A 24,942-nucleotide genomic window follows, 5' to 3' on the forward strand; every position below is an offset into this window, starting at 1 on the left:
ATGTGTGTACACACAACAGACACACATATTTACATATGTATCCATTGTTTTCATTGTTTAATGCATTTGTCATGTGTGTTTGTTATCAAAGTTAAACAGATGTCACAGAGAACATTTGCCTAGATGTCTCCAAAATTTTTCTATTAAATATTGAGTGCTTGTGCTTGTTGTTAATGAGTGCTGTTCCTTGAAATATGAGGCCCTTGCCTTGTCTTCTGGGATCTGGACTGTACTGAATCAAGGCCCCAGCTCTTGAACTCTGTCAAACATCCCTATTAGGGCTCTCCAAGGGTATTTTAATTTCTTGAGGGGCTCCTCAAGAAGTTGGCATAATGCCAGCTTCTAACTCCTGGTGCAACTTTGAGCCAAGTAAACTTTGAACCAGGCTAAGTTTTTATACTTGCAATAAATGGATTTACTGTGCATCATTATTGTTGACTTAAAACTATGCTGTTTTTTAAAGTAACTAGCGAATTGAATTCACATATTTAAGCTGTATCTTTGGTTATATTTCTTTATTCTCTTATCTCCTGCAGACCCTTTGCAGAGGAGTAACATAAATGGCTGACAGAAACTCCAGCACGATCACAGAATTCATGTTCCTGGGCTTGACTGACAGCCCAGAAGTGAATGCTGTCCTTTTTGTGTTGTTCCTCGTGATGTATCTCATGACTGTGGTGGGCAACGTCTGGGTTATGGCACTCATTATGGCTACTGCCCAGCTCCATTCTCCAAAGTACTTTTTTCTTTGCCAGTTGGCTTTCTTAGATTTCTGCTATTCTTCAGTCTTTATTCCTAAAATGTTACTGAACCACATAACGGGGCAGATGGTCATCTCCTGTCTCGGCTGCCTCCTTCAGTATTCCTTTGTCAGCATGCTCCTGACCACTGAATGCTTCCTTCTGGCTGCAATGGCATATGACCAGTATGTTGCCATTTGCCACCTCCTTCACTACAGAGGTCTCATGACTCCCACATTGTGCATGTACCTGGTAACTGCTTCCTACCTACTAGGCTGTGCCAACTCACTCACTCACCTGAGTATCTTGCTCAGTCTGTCTTTCTGTGGGTCCAACATCATTAACCATTATTTTTGTGATATTCCATTGCTCTTTCAACTTTCGTGTTCTGACACCCAGTAGAGTGAGGTTTTATTTTCTGTCCTCTCTGGAGCAACATCAGTGACTACCTTTCTGATAGTGGTTAGTTCCTATCTGGGAATCCTCCAGACTGTCCTGAAGGCACACTCAACAAGGAATATATATAAAGTTTCTCCACATGTGCCTCCCACTTAATGGTAGAAACTCTCTTCTACAGGACAGCAATATTTACTTACCTGGGAACCAGCTCTTGCTACCAACAGGATAGAGCCAAAATCCTGTGCTTGTTTTACACCCTTTTGCTGCCAATACTAAATCTTCTGATATACAGTGTGAGAAACACAGAAGGCTAACAAGCAATGACAAGAATGATTATGAGAAAAATATTTGCTCAGTATCCATAAATTTTCAAGCAGAAATATTTAAGAAATATTTACTGATGTTACAGGCAGGTGCATTGTTAACTACCTGTGGGGCTTGGAGAAAGGAAGGATGGTATTTTTAAGGGTTTTAGAACATGGTCATTAGACCAAAAATCACAAAAACAGAAGCATATTAAATTAAATGTATGGGTGAAATAAAAGGAAATGGGTATCCTAAAATATAAATTTACAAATGAAGAAATTATTTAGGGATGTCATGGTAAAACCAGGAGGAATCCAGATGTCTTCAGATACTTCTTACACAAGCAGGAAATTGTTAAGGTGAGCTTTCTCAATAGTTTTAGGCTGTAATATAAAAGAACAACAAAAAGGAACTTCTCAAATCTAGTAAGTCCTTACTTATATACAAAGATACTTTCTCCAACAGTCACTAAAAGACCATATAGACAAGCAAGTATTTACCTGAAATTTGCTTCGTTTGTTTCTGCACTTTGTGGTGATGTTTCTCACAACAGTTTTTGCTTTTGGGAATTAAACCAGTCATTTAATGGAATTTAATGGTATGTGAGTGAATATGGTCTCTTTGTTTAGATCTATAACCAGCCTAAAGGTATGTGTTTGATTTTGTTGCTATTAAAAACCACTGTTAGAAGTGCACAGCTGTTAATAATATATATTAATTATGTGTTAATATACAGCTATATCTATATATCAATGTCTATATATATATATATATCTACCTGCACACAGTTTGTATAAGATTAATGCATTAAGGTGTTGGATTCAACTGTAATTCATAGTGGCCAAACAATGTAACATATGTAGGTATGAATACTACATATTTAAATATTCAAATTTTTGCAGTGTTAAGCAACACAGTGATAAAAACATATTAGATAGAGAAATATGGAATTGAAAAGGACAGGGCACAGGTTATATTTCACTCATTGAAGAAAAGTCATAAAAAGAAGAGAAAGGAGAGGTTAGATTTGTTTTATAGAGGCTGGAGGAATACAGTTGTAAGAATTTTAAAAGCTTTACACTAAATGTACTTGAAAATCAAAGAAATATATCTTTAACAGTATCTTGATTACTTAGAAGCTATATGAAAGCACATTTTGACTCAATGTAATGAGATTTTATAATACATAACATACCAAGATCAACTGAAATGTGAAAAACATTATTTGGAAGATTCAACCCAAAGATGGCTGAGAATTTGGTGAGACTTTGTAGGGAGCAGTTTCAGTATGAGAGGAATGGTTATGTGGTTAACCTCTAAGTATTTTGTTTTGTTTTGTTTTTTCCTTAAAATTAGGCATTCTGCTAATGACTCTTAGATAGACTATAACTTATGAATTTTAAAGAACCAGACGTCCTGTTTTTGTCACCAGGATCTATTTTCAGAATAAGAGACACTCATAATTGAATGGAACCTTATAACCTGTTCAGAAAACCAAGTACTGAATAAGAGAAAGAAAACAAAAAGTTATATTTATATGTGTAAATGGGCCTTATTAGTCATAGGGTACTTAGTGGCATTCTGAATTCCAGCTCAGTTCTCTTTTCCTGCATATGGTGTTAAAAAGGAATTTTTTCCACTGTAAGATATCTAAGAAAGTCTGAGTGAGAGACACATTTATACTTTTATCAGACATCTGACCAGTTAATATTTCACCCAAGAAAACTAGTATTTTTAAGATTCATTCAAATTTCTCAAATCCAGTATTTTAAACTAATCTCACTGCTATTCTTGTATTCAATTTCTATTTTTATATATATTTTCTGGATAAAAGTATTTTGATACATTCTGGCAAACAAGACAATACCTGGCAAGTGAGACAAATAACCTTAAAATAAGTTTCCTCTTTTTTTGTATCATTGCTACTATCTCAGTTCAGGTCTACATTTTCTCTAACCCTAACTCTTGATAAGTCTTCTGACTTCTTCCATTGCCTCGTTGCCCTTTAACACATCTCCATTTTTACTATCATGATTCATTCGTTAGTGACACATACTGTCTCTCCTTTTTATAAGAAATCCAAATCATTTGAATTTTTTGGTTTTACATGCACTCCTGTGGCCTCTCCATTCTCCAACCATACACTAAGATTCTGTGTAGTAAGTGGCTTATTGTTTTCAATTTACCAGGGTGTAAATTTTTACTCCCTATGCTTGCATATGTCTTTATTTAGAATTCTTCCTCCTGCAATACAATAATAATTCTCAAAGACCAATGTGAAGAATTTCTACCTCTTTAAAGATTTTCATGAAAATTTCCTCAAGAATATTGGTTCCATTCTCCATTGTTCTATCATTGAACATAGTAGTATAAAAATGGATTGCAAAGTTTTGTTTTCACTTCCAACTCCTCTTCTGGGCTGTTCATTCTTGTGAGGAAAAGACAGCATCTTATTCATCTTCATAGCTTCAGCATTACTGGAAACTTCAGTATCACATAAGAGGTGCTCATAGTAGGTCATTAATTACTGCAATGGATCATTTTCTTGCCTATAATATATTAGCATATTTGATAGTGAAATGTAAATAAATTAAAATAATTTTAATAATTCAAAATATTTCCATCTAGTACAGATGAAAAACTCAGCCACTGGTTGGAAGCAGGGTTTCAATATTTAAAGTGATGAGTATACACATAGTAAACAGGCAGGAGGAATTGCCCCTCGTGTATAGTAATGAAATAAATATTAATAAGGTAACTTGTGATTTATTAAAACTCTATAAAATATAGATCTTGGGAAGATGTAAGTGTAGGAAAAATTATGATGAAACCAATCATCAGGGAAATGCTCAGAGAAATAAAATTTTGCCTGACCACTCTAGAATGCTTCACACAAATATGTAGAGGAAAGTTGGAGTTTTGGCCCCAAAATACTACCTGTGGTTATTCATCTAAAGGAAACAAATCAATGTGTATTCTGCATGACATTTAAAAACTAAACAACAAAAACTTATGATTAATGGAATTGCCCAACAGTGGAGAAAAGAATAAATGTGGATTAATGACTGTAATAGATTTCTATAAAGTTATTTATACTAAGAAAACAAAAAAATAATGATTGAGTACCGTTTATATTATCAAGAAAACATGCAAAGTGTTTTAAATACATATAATATAATATTATCTTCACAAACACATGAGGCAGGTATTATCATCATAACTTTGCAGGCATGGACACAGGATCAAAGAGATTAAGACATTTTCACTTGGCCATAATGCTACTTAATATTTTTGGATAGAAACTCAGAATTATGGTTCCCAAATCTAAACATTTTTAACTATAGTGTTGAGTCTTCATTTGAAAAGTTATAATTACAAATATTTGGAAATTTAAAAGCACTGAAAATATGTGTGACAGAGTTTTTTTCAAATTAAAATTATCGGGGTGATGTTGATTAATAAGAGTATAAGTTCCAAGTTTTTTCTTAACAGAGAAATGTCAGTGTGCACATGAAAGTAGAATATGTTGTCAGACCCTGATTTGCAAATGCCATCCTCCCTGGGGAAGTGATTGTTTCTGCAGCTGAATCTGGAAAAATGTAAGATGTACCTGGAACATATTGTGCAACCAGAATTTAAGAGGTGGAAACAAGCAACCACAAATGACAAGAACATGTCCAAAAAGCAAAGGACACAGGAACTATTTGGTGATGGTTTCATTAGCAAAGCTAGAACAATTGGAGCAAGAAAAATGATGGTAGTATTGGATAACAAACCCAAAGAACAAAATCATCCTCAACTCAAGAAACACAAACAGAAAAGAATGAAAAACTCTTCTTTACAAAATCATTTCAGTGAAAATACATGGGGCTGAGTCCAGGCAGCTCAGTTGGTGAGAGTGTCATGCTGACAGGCCAAAACTGCAGGTTCAATGCCTGGTCAGGGCACATACACGAATCAACAAATGAATGCATACATAAGTGGGACAACAAGCCAATGATTGTGTGCATGTCTCTCTCCCTTCCTGTCTCCAAAATCACTAAATTTAGATGTTGAAAAGGTAAGGGGAGGAAATCTACTACCAAAACACCATGGTAATAATTGGTACAGACAACATATTGATGGATGCCATTAAGTATAAATAAAATAGTACATAATCTAATTTTTTTCATATAAGGTGAGACATATTTATTTATAGAGATAGATATAGTTCTATACCACTATATAAGTTTATACAATGTGAAGAAATTGAACTGTACATAAAGAAGTCTGGCAGACACTACTTTAATGACTTTTCCATCTGCCTGAATCTCACTTGCTCCAGATATTTTTATGGCTCTCTGCTTCACTTTTACCAATGTGACCCTACCACTGCAGATGTTCCTGAAAAATAATTGTTTTTAAGAGATGAAATTCAGCTGACTTTAGGCAGCTTCTCCATTTTGTTTTTCTTTGCAGCTCTTATCTCCATTGACATTACAGTTACCCTTCCCCTCCTTAGAACAACACTCTTCCTGCTCAAACAGCACAGCCCCTTCTACAAGACATACCCTCTGTCTGAATGAACACTTCCTCCCATATACTATACCAAATGATTCGCTCTTCTCTCCTGGAAATATTTGTCTAACTGTCAACTTTTATTTATCCTTACCCAAGGACATTTTTAATACCATTTTTATTGTTATTCTATTACAGATGTCCCAGTTTTTCCCCCTTTGCCCTCCTCTGCCCATCCCAACTCAGGCTCCCATAGTCAATCTCCACACTGTTGACCATGTCCATGGGCCATTCATACATGTTCTTGGTCTAGTTCCTGCCTCTTCTTGACACCATTATCTCCCTCCCCGCTTCCCTCAGGTCACTTTCAGTCTGCCCCATGTTTCCATGCCTGCAGTTCTATTTTGTTCATTATTTGTTTATTATTCATTAGATTCCTCTCATAGGTGAGATCATCTGGTATTTGTCTTTCACTGACTGGCTTATTTCGCTTAGCATAATGCTCTCCAGTTCCATCCATGCTGTTTGTTGCAGAAGGTAGGAACTCCTTCTTGCTTTCTCCTAGCTAGTGTTCTTTTGTAAATGGACCACAGTTTTTGATCTACTCATTTACTGATGGGCCCTTAGGCTTTTTCCAGCACTTGGCTATTGTAAATTGTGCTGCTATGAACATAGGGGTGCTAAGTTCTTTTGAGTCAGTGTTTCAGGATTCTTAGGATATATTCCCAGCAGCATTATTACCTGGTCAAAAGGCAGTTCCATTTTTAGTTTTCTGAGGGACCTCCATACTGTTTTCCACAGAGGCTGCACCAGTCTGCATTCCTACCAACAGTGCACCAGGGTTCCTTTTTCTCCACATCTCACCAGTACTTGTTGTTTGTTGATTTAATGGTGGCCCTTTGGACTGATGTGAGGTGGTATCTCATTGTGGTTTTAATTTTCATCTCCCTGATGACAAGTGATGTTGAGGATCTTTTCTCATGTCTATGGGTCATCTCTATGTCTTTCTTGGAGAAGTTTCTATTCAGATCCTTTGCCCATTTTTCAATTGTGGAGGGAGAGACTGAGGTTAGGTGGGGAGAAAGAAAGGCAGAGAACATCAGTTAGAAAGAGAAACTTCCATTGATTACCTTCTCTTTTTTAAAAAGATTTTATATATTTATTTTTAGAGAGAGAAGGGAGGAAGATAGAGAAAGAGAGAGAAACATCAATGTGTGGTTGCTGGGGGTCATGGCCTGTAACCCAGGCATGTACTCTCACTGGGAATCAAACCTGCGACACTTTGTTCCACTGAGCTATGCCATCCAGGGCTTGACTTCCTTCTTATACCCACCCCCATGGTGGATCAAACTCATAACTTGGGTATGTGCCCTGACCAGGAACCAAACCCTTGATGCTTCAACTAACTGAGCCACACTGGGCAGGGGGAAATGCCAACTTTTTACTGGAACCTACCTTGATCATAATTTCTGATTGTTTCCTCATGCCCCTATTTCAGAACCCCTATAATAATTTACATTTTATTGATTTTTATATTACTTTCATCTTCTTAACATGTTGTATCACTAATTTTGTAATTCATTTTGTGTCTCCATGCCTCAAATTTATAATCTGTAAGTATTATAAATGAAAAAACAAACTTTCATATCAACATTTTAATCTTTCTTTCCTAGAATCTATTACTCCTTTATAGCCATTGATTACAATCTATAGATTTCAATAAATTTATAAAATTTAGTATAAAGGAGTTACCATTTCTAATTGCAATGCAATACAATTTGAAATTAATATTTTAAAGAAAACTAACTTTTCACTTGAAATTAAACACATATAATGAAAAAAATCTTAAGTAGTTCTAAGTTATACAAAAATTTTAAAAATTAATGTTCTTATGTATATAATGTGTCACAATGTGAATAATTAATATTATTAAATGTGAGTTAAAAATAAAGTGACATGCAGATGAAATGAAATTGTTCTGGGATTTGATTCTCTCACTCAACAACCATCTAAACAGGTTCAGGCTTCTTGGGGTCTCAAGGAAGGAAAGGCAGACTCTGGTGCCATAACCTGCTTATAGATGTATACGATACTGATTAACATCACTAGTGGACAGACAAGTCATTTGTTGGAAGCTCCTGTGGATGTGACTTAGTCACCCACCTAAAAAATAAGGTGTGGATTAGATTGCTGAGGTCCTTTCTATCATTAACATCCTATTTATAGGTAATATCTGATAACATTCTTACAGCAGTAGAAAATATTTCAACATCACAATATGGTCATATTTCAATACCATAGTATTTTGGTTATGAAGTGAGACCTGTATTCTTTCTATTTATGGCATGGCAATTTAATTACGTCTCTATACCTCAGTTTCATCATATATGAGGGCAGAAATAATAATATTCATCCCATGGTACACTATAAGGATTAAACAAAATGATGCACTTCAAATGCTTAGAAAATATTATGACCCACTCACAAAAATGTTACTTCTTATTGATTGCTTTCATCATCATCATCATCAACAATGCAGGTAACTGTGTATTGTAGGAGAATATAAAAGGGCTTTAGTTCATAGAAACCTCAAATGAAAACTACACAGTGAATAAAAATTATGGTTTGCATTTGTTGTGATAGTGCTGATGGTTATAATTTGTTTCTCTTTGGTGAGAATTTGTGTAGGTTTTAATTTTTAGGTCTGTTCGTTAGTTTGTTGTTTCCAGTGAGGACATAAAACATGTTTTAATGAACTTGCCTGTTTTTAAAAAATTCTATTAATAATATCTAAGCAAGGATGAAAGTTCACTAGACAATTATGAAGCTCTAGAATATGCATAGTGTCCTTTTCCCTCAAAAATGATGGTTCCATATGATAAATAGAGTAGGTCTGATTGTAGAAATCAGGATGTGATGACATAAAGATGATATGACTTTCAGTAGTGGAAGTGTTTTAGAGCCCAGGTCTCCAGACATTTACTTACTTGTTCATAATCTTCCTTGCTATATTCTCTTCTGGACCTGTGATACCAAATACAGCCTCATAGGCAGGCAAACCTGGTGACCTGCAGTCTCAGTGTAGATGTTGTTACTCTTGTAATAAAATCCGACGATGATAGCAATACCTTCCTAGGTAAAATTTTTGAAGACCAGTGGCATAGAAATGTCCTAAGCTTTCATTATTGATTGATTCTAGTGGAAATATTTTTAATGATTATTGAGTTCTTAACCATTAAACAAGTGAAAATTCCTTCTGTGAGTTTAATATGGAATGTATTACAGCAAATTAATTACAGGTTTTTTAACCATTGAATTAATTTTTAAACACTATTTCAGAAAATCAATCTTAAATGACATTTGCATGGGAGAGAAACATGAGCTTATTTTTCTGTTTTATTTTAAATGTGGATTCCTTCACTATAGTTCCAAACATCCTCTTTCATCTTTTCCCAGTCCAGTTCTTTCTTTTTAAGATCTGGATTTCAAAGACTGACCTTAGTGCATCTGGAAGACTACGGGTTATTTTAGGGGGAGCAGGGGGAATTCTGAGATTTACCAGGCATGGCAGATAGAATAGAGATTCATTATTTATTGCCTTATTATTCACTACAGTGTCTCTCACTGAAATCACTTCCAACACTACACATCTTGGGATACTTGCTGAATATTCTCCTATAACTTATTTCCTCTTTGCACCCATTCTGCTTCTTTCTTGATTATTTCCCCTGGCTATATAATATATATTTTCCCACATTGCCCCAATTTGGAAGTCTATTAAGAACTACAGATATAGTCGTTCTTCAAAATACTTAATGTTTCTGGGACCTCACACCAAACATTGTCATACCTTGAAGATAGGAAAGTGTGGCAGACTCCGAACAGCAGAGTTCCACCTTGTTGTGGCTGAAAGAGAAAATGAATGCACAGGTGACAGCAATCCTGTGGAGAAAAAGGGAACAGCGTGGCTACTCTCTTAAAGGGAGAGAGAGCCTATGAGTGCCTTGGCCACTGTCTCCAAAGGATAACGCCCTGACCCTTGCCTAGAGAGGCTTTTATTGTTTTTCTTGGGGCTTCCATCAGAGAAAGATTTATTATCTATTGCATAGAACATTGTTGTCTACATTTTAGGTGCAATCAATGAAATGAAAATAACATGAAGAGGGGAATGGCGGTGAGCTGATTAGCTCTGTCCTTGGGTGAATTCACACAGGCTTTGGGAATTACCTTGAAGACAGAGGATACACATTTGCTATTTTAGACCAGGGTGATGGAATTTTAACAAGACCAAGCCATAACAATCTGTATGCATTTTCTAAGGCTGATTCCCACAGGAAAACTCAGTTTGAAGGTCTGGCTCCTGCTCACCACTTCACTTCTCAAGGTTTTCCATACAGAGGTGAGTCACTTTTGCCAGGCTGAAACAAACTGGTCCACTACAGGAAAGAGACATAAACTACAGAGAGGAAGAAATGTGAGCACATTTAAATATATATATGTCTATGTTTTTTAAGATTTTTAAAAAGATTTTATTTATTTATGTTTATAGAGGGAAGGGAGGGAGAAAGAGAGAGAGAGAGAGAAACATCAATGTGCAGTTTCTGTGGGATGTGTCCTGCAACCCAGGCATGTGCCCTGATTGGGAATAGAAGCTGTGATGCTTTGGTTTGCAGCCTGAGCTCAATCCACTGAGCTTTGCCAGACAGGGCATTTTTAAAAAATATATTGATATTAAGGAATGCATTAGCACACAACACACGAAAAAAAACCTCAAAGGCTTTTCTTTACAGGGAAGTCAGATTGTGTATCCTCAATGCCAGAGATTAGATGAAGTTTGAGAAAACAACCTTACTATTTCAAACTACTGGATAAGTAATTAAAAAGAAATTCAAAGGTCAAGTTAGTTGTTTAAATAAGTTTTATTAAACAAATGGTCCCATTAGCATTTATTATGTACCGGTAACATAAGTGCTCTATGACTATTTGCTGATATTTCCTCTAACCATCAGAGAGTTGTTAAATAACTTTATGGTCACATGATCAGTAAGTATTTGAATCCAGTGAACTCTTCCATAACTACTGAGCTCTTAACTGGTATGCTAAACTGTCTTCCAAGATCACAGATATTCTTCTGTAGAATTGTCTAGTTTGCAGGTGAGCTCTTTTTTTTTTTCCTGGGACTTCTCTCAACTCTACATTATTTTACATGGAAGAATATGACTTTAGGATTGAAAAACTTGAGATTTGCCTCTAAGGATTTTGCCAGTTCTCTTAATTCTAGCAGGTCTTTTCAACTGAGAGACACTCATTCCCTTTCAGTTTGTAAGGAGCAAATTCACCTCTTGATGCACACAGCTTCTGAAGTGTTACAGCATCTCAAAACACCACCTCTGCAAAACATCCTCAGGTATCAACAATTACCTCTGTAAAGAAAATGATGAAAATGAAAACAAATCAAATAGGTCATGAAAAATGTCACAACTATGATTTTATTATCCTTCTATTTGTTTCTTTAGAAGGGTGAATGAAGATAGTATGTGTTCATTGGTCACTCAAGTGAAGTCATGTATACTGACACCATCTATACTGGATGAGAAAAACAAGAAGAGAAAGATGTCGAAAAGTAATTGTAGCATCCCAGCTGAGTTCCTACTTGTTGGATTCACAGATTATCTACCTCTCAGAGTCACTTTATTCTTGGTATTTCCCATAATATATACACTAACTGTGGTGGGAAATACAGACTGAATAATCCTAATTAACATCACTTCAAGCCTACAAACCCCCATGTATTATTTCCTCAGCAACTTGTCTTCCTTAGACATCAGCTACTCCACAGCAATCACTCCTGAAATGCTGGTGAATTTCTTAACATCCAGGAGAACCATCTCTTCCTATGGTTGTGCACTACAGATGCTTCTCTTTGATTGTTTTGCTGATGCTGAGTGCCTTATCCTGGCAGCAATGGCATATGACCGCTATGCAGCCATCTGTAAGCCACTGAGCTACCCTACACTTATGTCCAGGAGAGTCTGTGCCTGCTTCATTGTGCTGGCGTACTTCAGTGGAAGTGTGACTTCCGTGGTGCATGTCTGCCTCACATTCACACTGCCATTTTGTGGCTCCAATGTTGTCAACCATTTTTTCTGTGATATCCCACCTCTCCTGGCTTCATCATGTGCAGACACCCATGTCAATGAGCTTCTGCTCTTTGTCTTGTGTGGCTTCAACCAGTCTAGCACTTTCGTGGTCATATTCCTCTCTTATGTTTGTATCCTCATCACTGTTTTGAGCATCAAGCCCTCGGGTGGCAGAAGCAGAACATTCTCCACCTGTGCTTCCCATCTCATGGCAGTCACCTTATTCTATGGATCACTCCTGTTCACCTACTTACATCCTGCCACCAGCTACTCCCTAAACAGCGATAAGACAGTGGCAGTGTTTTATATGGTTGTTTTCCCTATGTTCAACCCAATCATCTACAGTTTCAGAAACAAGGATGTAAAAAACGCCCTCAAAGAAGCGATTACAAGGAAACTGGATTTTCAGATGAATGAGAGCTCAAGTCACTGAACAAACTGTAAGGCGTGGCCACTTTCATTATCAGTACTGTGCTGATGTGTCCACTATTTTGAATTTATCTCCAACAATAAAGATACCTTTCCAAACTCACTCTTTTAAAATGTTTTTGTCCTCTCTCATGTGCCCTCTGAAATTATTCTATTCTGAAACATTCCTGAACTAAAATAAATAATAGTCTTTACTCTCCAGTTAGCTTTGCACATTGATTTATTATACTACACTTTATCATGTTGTATTGAATGTATATGGTGACTTGTCTGTCAATGTGCTCATATTAAAAGTTCCTTGGCAGCAAGGGATATATATTGGTTTATTTTTCAATACCTATATAACACCTGGTATATAGATTATTTTGAATTATTCTTTTAATTTTAGTGTAATCTATGTTTAAAAAAAACATTGAAGAGAATATTGTTAAATGAGCTGAGTTCCAATCAATCTTCTATTGAGTTGGGGGACATAAGTTTGCATGAGGAAGCATATCAGCTTTTTTAACAGGGACCTATTTAATGTAAGAGTTATTTTTCATTTTCCAAGATAAGTTAGTTTAAAATAAACCACAATGTATCTGAAAACCATAAGTTATTATGAGTTTATCTAACTTTGAACCTGTAAAAGCAGCACACTTGACATTTTGGGCCAATACTTCTTTCTTGGGGGGTGCAGGTATAGTGAAGAGAAGCCCACCCTGCACATTTTAGGGTGTTTAGCACTGTCCCTTGATTCTCCTCAGTAGCTGCCAGGAGCAATCCACCTACTTATGACAATGAAACGTATCAAAATGTTGCCAAAGGTCTCTTCAGAGGCAAAATTTTTCTTGGGATGGAATCACTCATCTTGCTCAGCACTGTTTCTTTGACCATTAGGCAAATACAGCCATTAGAGGGAAGTCACTGCCTGAACATAAGTCAGAATAATAATTTGGTAAGAACATCTCAGATGTGATTTTGTTCATCTTGTTCTGCATTATCACCCCAATTCCCATTTATTTCTAAGATCTACTCTGATGGTATCCATAAACAGAGACAATTAACATAATTTTACTAAAATAAATATAAAATTAAACTTGAATATATGTTTTACAAAATAAACCACACTTGAGAAGAAGTTAGAAGAAGGAAAGTTATTTATGACAATTACATGTCATGAGATTTATTTTTCTGCTTGTATGAGGAGACGGGTTGCTGAGAAGCTGTATTATGTTTCAGTCATAAAAATAATACACAAAGTTAAAATACTACAACTGCTGTTTCCTTGCCCTGGCTGGTGTAGCTCAGTGGATGAGCGTGAGCTGTGAACCAAAAAGTTGTTGATTCAATTCCCAGTCAGGGCACATACCTGAGTTGTAGGCCAGGTCCCCAATGGTGGCCACATGAGAGGAAACCACACATTGATGTTTCTCTCACTCTCTTTCTCCTTCACTTCCCCTCTCTTGCAAAATAAATAAATAAAATCTTTTAAAAAATAAAATAAAACTGGTGTTTCCTTTAAAAAATTATGTGCATTTAATTGAGGTCATGAATAAAGTCTATGGGATAACTCTGTACATTTATTTCATTGACATTGAGCATTGGGGGTGGGGCAAGTGAGTGATTGGAAAGAGTTGAATAATGCCAATTTTTCTAGTGTGAGAAGACAAATAATTTGCAGATCATATTTAAAATATATTTATCTTCAAAGGAATACATTTATAGTTTTTTCCTCAGAAATAAAAATATTTTTTTTTGACACAGATGAGCTAATGTTTGCCACACAGACGGCATAAAGAGGAAGACAGGAAGCATTAATTGAGAATCCAACCTTTTTTGGGGCTGCAAACACTATTAAGTATGCTGGAGAAGTCTCTCCTTAGCTTTTAACTGACACTTTGCTATTAGTTCTAATTAAGTTTTTTCTCTTATGATATGGTAATATCTTTCATTTTGTATCTAAAGACAGGTTAATGTTTTATCAGTATCTTCACCACCATATAATAATGTCATAATACTTTAAATTTGTACAATATTTGGATTGACCCAAGATTTCACACTTTATTTATCTGCCTGCATTAGAACTTACTCTGCTATTATACTAAAATACCCAAGACATGTTAATGAATTAAGAGCAGAACTATACAAAACCATCTACAACACTTTCCAAAGACACAGATGTTTATATTATTTGTATGATTCAAGAGAGCTAAATATAAAATTATATAAAAAGCTAATACACCTATGTGAAATATATGCAAAATTTCCACACTGCCCACAGATCCAGGATGCTTGTTGAATTATTACACAGAGGGAGAACATACATTTTATATAAATTCTCCCAAAGGAGAGCATACATTTCAACTAATTTTATGTGTGTGTATACTCATAGCTCTTTAATATGAATTGGTGTTAAAATATTCGGGGCATGATGTCATGCATAATTTAGATGAATTTTACAATGGATCAGTGAGGTAGCCACAACATGCATGAATGTCCCTACTTTAAAACAAAGAACCCAGCTTCACTTATTTCATCATCAGAACATCCAAACACTTGTTTGAGCAACATGAATTGGATTGGAACACATTTCTTTAATTCTTGCAATAGCATTTAGTCTCTGTATTGTGCTTTATCCAAGATGTTTGACTTTTAGAATGCACGTTCATTTTTAAAATTGTTTGATTTTTAAAAGGGGTACAATTTATTCAAGTGAAAGCAGAGGCATCTACTGAATAACTATTGAGAGGACCTGCTACTCTGATTAGCCCCAGTCCCAAGACACCTGAGAAGATGCTAATGATCCAGCCTGTGGACATCTGAGATTCCATCTACACCAAGAGACACAGGTTGTGTCACCAAAAGAAAAGAAAGCACACATAAAAATCTGTACCCTCGGTGATAAGCCCTTTAAAGAATCATGATAATGTGGTCTTCGCCTAGATACTCTGCTTACTCTTGCCTTTTCTGAGTTGTGAGTATGTTTAGGAGGTGATGATGTGGGTCTGTTTTGGCTTTTGATATTTCCTGTTATCTCCACACTGCAAAAATTTGTTACCAGCTATTATGATTCCCTAAAAGCCATAAAATTTCCTAATCTGTGTTTTATTTTTCTTTCATATATTCTTATTTTGTGAAAAGGGCAAAATTTTTCCATATCTCAATTTAATATTTGTGTATGTGAGAATGTCTGCATTTTATGTATTTAATAGTTGGTTTATATAGAGCCTAAAGCTACTTGTATATTTATGGCAAATTTTGAATATTCTATGAAAATAGGATATCTAAGAACTGTAATGCATTTTAGCATATCACAAGGAAAATGATTTCATTCCAATCTTACATGATAATAGTTTTTGGAAATCTTTTACATCTAGTTTTATTTTATGATTCCACTAGTGATATTTGAAGAATAAGTTTCAATCCCCTGACTGTCACTATGCCTGCCCTATTGGCGAAAAACCTCGGTGTGCTCACAGACACTCAAATCCCTGAGCACAAGACTGTTTTTGCCACAACAAGGTGTTAGTTCTTCCCACTGCAACTCTGGTGTGCCCAAATAAAATAGTCTCAAATCAGCATGCTTTGTTTTTAAGTCAGACTATCTAAGCTATGTAGTTTTGGATTTTTCACGATGTCAAAGTTGTTGATAGTGGGTGTTTAAATATTTTATCTGTGATGACTGTTTGTTAAACTTTCTGTTTGTCATTTGTTTTTTCATCTGGTACACAATTTAAATCATAAACCACTCAGTATACATTACTTTGCATTATTATACATTATGTTAAAGTATAAGTTTATATACTTATTAATTTACATACATATAACATACTTCATATAACAATCAGTTGTATATTTATTTTTATATAATACCCTAAAATAACATGAGCAATAGTATGAATAGTGAAGGATATATAATATACATTAAAATAAATTCATTTATAAATATTATGCTAACATAACAATACTTTGTGGAGAAAGCTGCATTAGACCATATAGCAAATTCAAGTCGGGTTAATGACTATGCACCTACAGTATAGCAAGATCATTATACTGAAAACCATTAGTTCTGTTGATAGGCATTTGCTTGGGTTCACTTTTCAGTAGAATGATAAATGCTGTACACTTTATGATTTCTCTCACCAACATCTTTATCAGCAAGGGTATCCTTGATAACTCATTATTCTGTGTTTTCAAATGCCTTTTTGGAGTCATAAATCAAAAATGAATGACTATAAATGAATTTCATATGTTTAAAATACATACCTTTTTTCATCCTGGCATTTCAAGATATTAATCTGACAGTTGGAAAAACTGCATTTGAGCATATTCTTACACTATTAAAATGTGATTTGGGTATTTGTTTCCCTAGGAGAATTCTCATGCTTACCAGTATTCTAAAGCAGCCTCTTACTTTATCAGGAAGATTACATTGTGAAGTCCAACATTTAGTGACAGAAGGAATCTGTGTTCTAGCTATAATTCTAACAGCGTAAGAGAAAATTATACCTTGATCCCTGGTGATGCTTTTCTGTATTTATAGTTTTCTATTATGAGCTTCATAGATAAAGCTGTTACTAGAAATAGTACTACCAACTTTTTGAAGTCCTGTCTGTTTCTCATGTGTCCTGGTGTTGTGGAGTCTTCTCCATCAACATCATGTCAGTTCACATATATTATGTGAAATCTATGGTAGTTCAATTGACAAGAACCCCACATTTTCCCTTTTTTCTCTAAACGATCAATGGGAAAATTATATGAACTCTGTTGTGTTACTTTTTTAATGACTTGTTGTAGAGAAGCAAAATATACAGCAGATGAAGGGCAGAATTATATTGGAACTCCATCTTGCCTAGTTCTAATATCCTCCCATGATGTGGTGTTCCCACTACCTTAAGGAGCCTTGGAGAAGAAAAAGTGTGTCATTAAAAATCATACAAATTTTCCTTCACCTCCATTTTTTTTTTAATTGAGCTTATTTCTGGGTTCTGTATTTTCACATTCTGGTTTTATTACACAGGTTTCTTTATGGCATTAAAAATGTTGCATTAAAAACAAAAATAATCTTGCCACTTTCAATAAGTTATTCCTTCTTTTCCTAGGATACAGTTAAATTTGGATTTGTTGTGCTTCCCAAATCCACCCATCTAAAATAGAAACAGGATGACATATAAATAATACATATATATTAAAATCTCAGTTTATGAGGGGTGAGCTTATATACTTACAGAATAAATATTTTGGTTTTGATTTAAAAGTACCCTGAAGATAACATCCCAAACTCACCCAAATCCTGACCTCATTGGACTTCCATTTCCATGAGAGCACAACTCATACATCCTTCATGATGTGTCTAATGCCTAACACAGTTCTCTGCATAAAAAGCATGATTGTTATTTTAAGCCACTAATTTTTGATGACTTGTTATAGTAGCAATAGGAAAGTTACACACTATATGGTAGAGTATCTACCATTTCTTACTATTTACCATCCCATTCTTGACTCTTCTTCACAGTACTTATCATCATTGAGGGCAGTATATCAAAAAGCATCTGTTCTCTTAATAAAACATAAGCTCTTTGAAAGCCTGACATTCTTCTTATTCACTGCTTCATCTCTAGCAAACAGCATTTTTTCAGCACAGAGTACTAATTAATATATTTTGACAGGACATATGAAAGTATACATGAATGAATTTATTACTATTTAACCATAAATATTGCTGTATGAGTATTATGTCAACAAAAAACAAGTGAAACTACGTTGAAGCCTACCTTTTTGAAAGCAGAACATATGTGATATAGTTGTGTCATGATAGAGATAATTTCGTTACCTCATAGTAACACTTTGCCTCTCTTCTTTTGGTTTCTGGATTTGTTGTTTTAATCCTGAAGAAAACCAAAGATGTGAGAGTGAAGTGATGCAAATAGCAAAAGGAATAATTTTTGAGTTAAAATACACTGCTATGTTTTGATTGGCCTTAATAGTAAATAGCAAATTAAAAGGTTGTTCTAGCCCTTTTCCTGTCTCAACTCTTTAGAGAGCACAGTCATTGATCTTCCAAGCAAAAGGTGAAGCAAAAAAAGTTTTGATGCTTGAGATTTGTAAAGGAGGGGGTTGAATACTGTGAAAGTTGGTTTCATAAGTAAACTAGGTGTGAAAAATAGGAAGAGTTCAGGCACAGAAAAACAAAAAAAAAATGCTGTCACAGAATGTCAATCATTTTGTGGTTCATTTGATCAGAGGACTTGTAATTACCACAGAATGAGCCAGAGGCCTGGCACAAGGCATATCTGAGTATGAATATCAGTTTCAAATATTAATACTTTCAATATCTAAGGATTTCTTTATCCCAATTTTATGTTGTGCAAACTGAGAAACGAGGAATAAAATAGTTGCAGTGGGGGTTATCATTATAGATGGGTTATCTAATACACATAAAGGCCACTGCTTAAAGTTAATTTCTTTTCTTCCTCTAACTACAGGCTAAACCCAAATACTCCTTGATTTTATGGATACTGGATCATGGAGGAAATCGTCATTTCTTTTTCACCTTAGTGATACTATTTTGTTCTGCAACTAAAGAGCTGAATAAACCTGCAAGCATGGCAGGTTGGAATCACACAGGTGTGAAGGAATTCCTTCTGGTGGGTTTAACTGAAAATCCCAATTTGCAGATTCCTCTCTTTTTGCTTTTCACCCTTATTTATTTCATGACCCTGGTGGGTAATTGGGGGATGATTGCCTTGATCAGGGTAAATGCCCAGCTTCATACTCCAATGTACTTCTTTCTCAGCAACCTCTCTTTTTGTGATATCTGCTACTCTACTGTCTTCACCCCTAAGATGCTGGTCAATTTCTTATCAAAACACAAGTCCAGCACGTTTTCTGGCTGTGTTCTACAGAGTTTCTTTTTTGCAGTGTATGTAACCACAGAAGCCATCCTCCTGTCCATGATGGCTTATGACCGTTATGTAGCAATAGCTAATCCCTTGCTGTATACAGTCATCATGACCCAAAGAGTTTGTATTCAGATGGTCCTGGCATCTTACTTAGGTGGGCTAATTAATGCACTGGCACACACAATAGGGCTGCTCCAACTGGACTTCTGTGGTCCAAACATTGTGAATCATTACTTCTGTGACATCCCCCCTCTTCTCAAGCTCTCTTGCTCTGATGTACGTAACAATGAGATGCTGCTTTCGATCTGTACTGGAATTCTTGCAGTGTTCACTTTCACCATAATCATGGTCTCTTATTCCCGCATCATCATTGCCATCCGGAGAATACACTCAGCTGAGGGGAGGCGCAAAGCTTTCTTCACTTGTACCTCCCACCTGACTGCTGTGACCTTATTCTACGGGTCTGGAATGTTTAGTTACATGCAGCCAAGCTCTCAGTATTCCCTGGAACAGGAGAAGGTCTCTGCTGTGTTTTATAATTTTGTCATCCCCTTGCTAAACCCACTGATTTATAGCCTAAGGAATAAGGATGTGAAAGATGCAGCAAAAAGGTCAATATGTGGAAAAGAGCTCCAACTTCCCTTCGTTTTGTCAAATGCCTTTTCAAACATAACATTAACCTGCAAATAGATAGTTTCTTTAAATTTAAATGGGATCAAAGTTGAACTACAACCAAGGTATCTTCCTACATGAAACGTGATACATGAATGATAGTTACCTATTTTGAAATTTGTGTTGTTCTTAAATCTCTTCTGTAAGTTTAAAACGTTTTGCAAAAGCATACATGGGACTAGAAACTATTATGCTAAGTGGAATATGCTAGTCAGTGAAAGACAAATACCATATGATCTCATTTATAACTGGAGTCCAGTGAACAAAATAAACTTATGAGCAAAACAGAACCAGAGACAAGGAGACATCGTACAGACTGACTGCTGTAAGAGGAGAAAAGGGGGATGGCAGAATAAAGAGGGAGAGATTAGTCAAAGAACATGCATGAGTGATCCATGGGCATGGACAACGGAGTGGAGACTGACTGAGGGAGTAAGTGGTAAGCTCAGAGGAGTGGAGCAAAGAGAAGAAATTAAGGCAACTGTAATAGAATAAACAATAAAAATGTTTCAGATCAAAAGTTAGGAAAACATAGGAGAAAGGGCTTATAAAATGGTAAAACATTTTTACTTTTGGATGGATGGAGTAGCTTGTGATAAAAATCACATTTGTGGAAAAATAACAAGAAAAAGAAGACATGATACAGATTTTATCTGTTGATAAAATGAAGTAGCTCTTACAGAAATGGGGCGGTTTAGAACTCAGGGAGGTCTAGACATGGAGAGGTGAGCTGACTTTCATCTCACTGAGTGAGGGCACTCTCAAAAAGGCAGGCCTGTGGTGCATGGAGATTTCTGCAAGCTCTCAGAAACCAGTAAAGCTTTTGGCAGGTACTTTGTAAGTTTCTTCATATGTGATGATATTTCCTTTTAGGGCGTTAGCCATATTCTGGGCCAGAGAAGACCTGGGTCAAACACATAAAGAGAGACAGACAGACCATGGATGACAGACAGGTGATAGATAATTGGATGGATACCTATTTGATAGGTAAGCAGATAGATAGATACATAGATACATAGATACATAGATATGTAGATACATATGATAGATAGATGACATATAGATAATAGATAGATTGATAGAGATAGAGAACAGACAGACAATAGATAATAGATGGACAGACTTACAAGGAAAACTTCTGAAATCAGGAAGCAGGTTGGTGGTGTCCCAAACAATACAAATATTAAATAGTTTGATGGAGGACCTTCTGAATCTGAACTTGTGCCCTGTGACTGCTCTTGGGAAAAGAACAACACTGGAGCTATATGTAAGCAGTTACATAGGCTCAAAGATGGATTGGAATATATATAAGCCTAAACACACAGTTATTTTGTCCCACAAGAAATTGGAGGGAAGAGGGTGAGTGGAGAGTGCATGAATCTGGTTTGGGCCACAGAGGCAGGCTGAAATCTCCTTGTACTCTTGCTGTGCTTTGAAGACACACAGTCCTGCTAGCAGGGAGTCAGCAACAAATGTAATGTAGGTATCCTGAAAACACCTGAGAGACTTTGATGCTGTTGTAAGTCGGACACAGAAGTGCTAGAATTTTCCTTTGGAAGCATGAGATTCAGACTCCAGATATTCAGACTGAGCCAGAAAGACAGAGTGAAATCGTCCAGGCTGTATGGGCTTGTTTGGTGATGTCCCACCACAGCTAAAGGCCTGGGTGATGCAGGAGGCCAGCCCCTTCAAGGCATTTGCTGTGGTTTGAAGTTCTACAAAGGAAGAGGCTAAGTTCACACCTCCAAAGAGTTAAACCTGAACTTTCTTCCATTGTAAGGGCAGGTGAAAAAGCAGAGTGAGGGCCAGAGACCCACCTCTTAACACCTTGGGAAATCTGCACAATGGAAACAGGCACAAATCAGAAGAAAAATGAGCTCTGGCTCCAAAGTCCAGTCTCTGTTCAATTAGTAATTGATTTTTCATCTACCATCTCTTCCTCAATGCCTTTTTAAAGAGAAAAATGAAACACTCCTCCTTGGAAAGGAATATCATCTCCATGTTCTATGAAACTTGTGTTCATATGCAAGAGTCAGAAAGCGTAAAAACCTGCAAACAGAACCACAAAGCATAGAAGAGTTATATAGAGAGCTAGAAAAAGACTTCAAAAATGTTATGATTAACATATTAAAGAAAATAAAGAAAAAAGAGAAAACATTCCAAGATGAAATATTTCGAGAGAGAAATAAGTAAGTTTAAACAGAAGCACTCTATAACCTGCTTCTATGAATTTGCTGTTTTAGAACCTCTGCTAAGTGGAATCATGCTGTGACTGGCTTCTTTCACTTAGTGTGATGTCCTTCAGGTTAACCCATGTTATCACAAATGGCAGGATTTCCTTCCTTTTTAAGGCTGACTAATACCTTACTGTATGAATATACCACCTTTCTTTAACCATTCACCTGATGATGGGCATTTGGGCTGTTTCCTATCTTGGTATTGTTAAGAGTGCTGCAGAAGACATTGAGAGTAAGTAACTCTGGGTGGTTGGGGAGGGATAGGGAGCGCTTGTTCCATGAGTATAAAGTTTCAGTTGTGCAAGATGAGCAATTCTAGAGATCTGCAGTATAATGCACTGTTTATTGTTAAAATACTGTAACGTGTCCTTAAAAGGTGTGAAAAGGTTACACATCTTAGGAAGTGTTCCTACTCCAAGAAAACAAAACAAAGAGACATGAGGAAACTTTTAGAGGTGATGACTGTTTATCACCTTGACTTTGGTGATGGTTTCCCAGGTGTGTGCATATGCCCCAATGCACCAAATTCTATATATTAAATATGTGTAGTGTTTTGAACATCAATTACATCCATTAAAGCTGTTTAAAAAACAGAAACAAATGGTGTTATGAAAAAAATCCCACAAAAGCTGAAAATAAGAACTCAAAAGAAGAATTTAGAGGGTATCAGACAAACTCTAAGATAGGATTAAGAATTTGAAATACAAGCCAATATAAATTACTCTAAACTAAAGCACAGAGAAGAAAAACATTAGAAGATAAAGCAGAGTATGAGAGATACATGTGTGATATAGTCAAAAGGTGTGAAATACATGTAGGTTAAGCCCCAGAATAAGAAGAGAGAATAGATACAATGAATATTTTAAGACAAAAAGACTAATTTTTTCAAAGCTGATAAATCTTCAACAGATATATTCAAGAAGGGCAGAATATCCAAAGTGAACAAATGCAGAAAACCCACATACAGATGCTTCATTGTCAAAAAAGCAACAGGATGATATAGGGCCAGTTTTTCATAGAAATTATAAAATGTGGGGCAAATGAATTGACGTTTTTAAAGTATGAAAGGAAAAGAAAGTAAATGTTGAAAATTTTATTTCCGGGGGAAAATCTTTTAAAATGGTCGGGAAAAATAAAGATATTATCAACAAGCAAAAGTGGAGAGAATCTTTCTGACTCTATAATAAGAAAGAGCAAAAAAAGTTTTAAGCAAACATAAACTATTCCAATGTAAATATAGAGGATAATAAAGAGAAGCATCCACAAAGGTAAATATGCAAAAATATTTAAAAATATTGACTGAACAAGAAGTACAAACTTTAAGTTATAAAGTAAGGCACAGGGTATGAAGCACAGCATAAGGGGTAGAGTCAGTGATATAATAACTATCCGTGTTGATAGATGGGTACAAGACTTACTGTAGTATATAAATATCTAATCACTGTGTTATAAATGTAACAGTAATATAACATTATATGTCAAATATAATAAAAAATAAACTAAAAAATATTTACTGATTAAACCCACACTAAAATTGACTTTCTACACAAATTTTAACTGAGTGAAGCAAAATATAGGATGAAAATGACAAAAATGGTAGAAAAGAGTAAATAAACTGTTGAAGATATTTTCCCAGCATTAGGTGTGGTAAATTGCTATTTTTTTAGAAAGATACCATTCAGCCAGTCTTCAGTTAGTTTTCAGGTTGACTTTTCTATATTTTAGTGTTAATTCTAGTTTATTTCTGGGAAGAGGTGAGTGTAACTTCCACCTACTCTGCTGCTATCTTGGATCCTCTTTAAAAAATTTGAGTAAGAAAAATACATATTAAAGATTATCTTGTAAGCTATACAAGCTTTAATCAAAATACCTAGATAAAAGATTAAGAAAACCAAATTTAATAGTGACATCTTGATTAATTTAATAGCATACTACAAGGAAGGAATAAAGGTCAGAAGGAAAAATATAAATCTAACAGAGATGCTCCATGGAAAATCAGCTCTGCCAATTATTACATACAAAAACAAAGGTTAGCAAACTCAATCAAGGTTTATTAACCTTGACATTATTGCCATTTTAGATTCAGAGCATTTTTGTTGTGTGGGCACCCTGTTCCTTGTGGGTTAACACAAGATGTCAGCAACATCCCTCATCCCCTTTGAGGACAATCAAAAATGTCCCTAGACTTTGTCAAATATGCCCTGCAGCAGGGTAGGGGCAAAATGGCCTAATCTGAGAGCGAATGTGTACTGTTTATAGGAGATAGAAGGACACAGACACATTGAAAGTGAAATGAAAGAAAAAAGTTACTTAGGGAAAGCTGGTGTCACTGGGTTCACATTTGAAAAATCAAACATGAAAGGGACTATATTCTGCTTGCTTGTTTGTTTTGTTGATTAGTATTAAAATAGAGACCAAACTGACAGTAACCAAAGGGAAGGGGGGAGAGGGCTAGCAGGGGAACAAAAAAAAAAACGGTCATCAAGGAACCTGTACAAAGGAGCCATGGACAAAACCAAAGCGGGTAGGACTGACGGTGGGGGAAAGTGGAGACAACTGTGCTTGAACAACAGTAAAAAAGTAAGAGACACACTATGTGAAAATTAAAAAATAAAAAGCCTCTAGGCAGTATTGAAAA

The 24,942-nt window shown here is 35.6% G+C and overlaps 1 protein-coding gene and 1 pseudogene across 1 annotated transcript; both read left to right on the forward strand.

The window, feature by feature from the left end:
• Positions 1-11,555: 11,555 nt before the first annotated feature.
• On the forward strand, positions 11,556-12,515 carry LOC114490175 (annotated as a pseudogene).
• A 6,471-nt stretch (positions 12,516-18,986) lies between these two features.
• Positions 18,987-20,264, forward strand: LOC114490176 (olfactory receptor 1052-like). The gene has a single exon (XM_028504103.2). The coding sequence runs from the start codon at positions 19,099-19,101 to the stop codon at positions 20,083-20,085; it is 987 nt and encodes a 328-aa protein (XP_028359904.1). The 5' UTR covers positions 18,987-19,098; the 3' UTR covers positions 20,086-20,264.
• The last annotated feature ends 4,678 nt before the right edge of the window (positions 20,265-24,942 follow it).

This window comes from Phyllostomus discolor, chromosome 6, assembly GCF_004126475.2.
Source record: "Phyllostomus discolor isolate MPI-MPIP mPhyDis1 chromosome 6, mPhyDis1.pri.v3, whole genome shotgun sequence".
In the NCBI taxonomy this organism is placed as follows: Eukaryota; Metazoa; Chordata; class Mammalia; order Chiroptera; family Phyllostomidae; genus Phyllostomus; species Phyllostomus discolor.

Bases quoted from the DNA above. Each gene is read 5' to 3' on its own strand.
- LOC114490176 (XM_028504103.2), top strand. From the start codon at position 19,099: ATGGCAGGTTGGAATCACACAGGTGTGAAGGAATTCCTTCTGGTGGGT.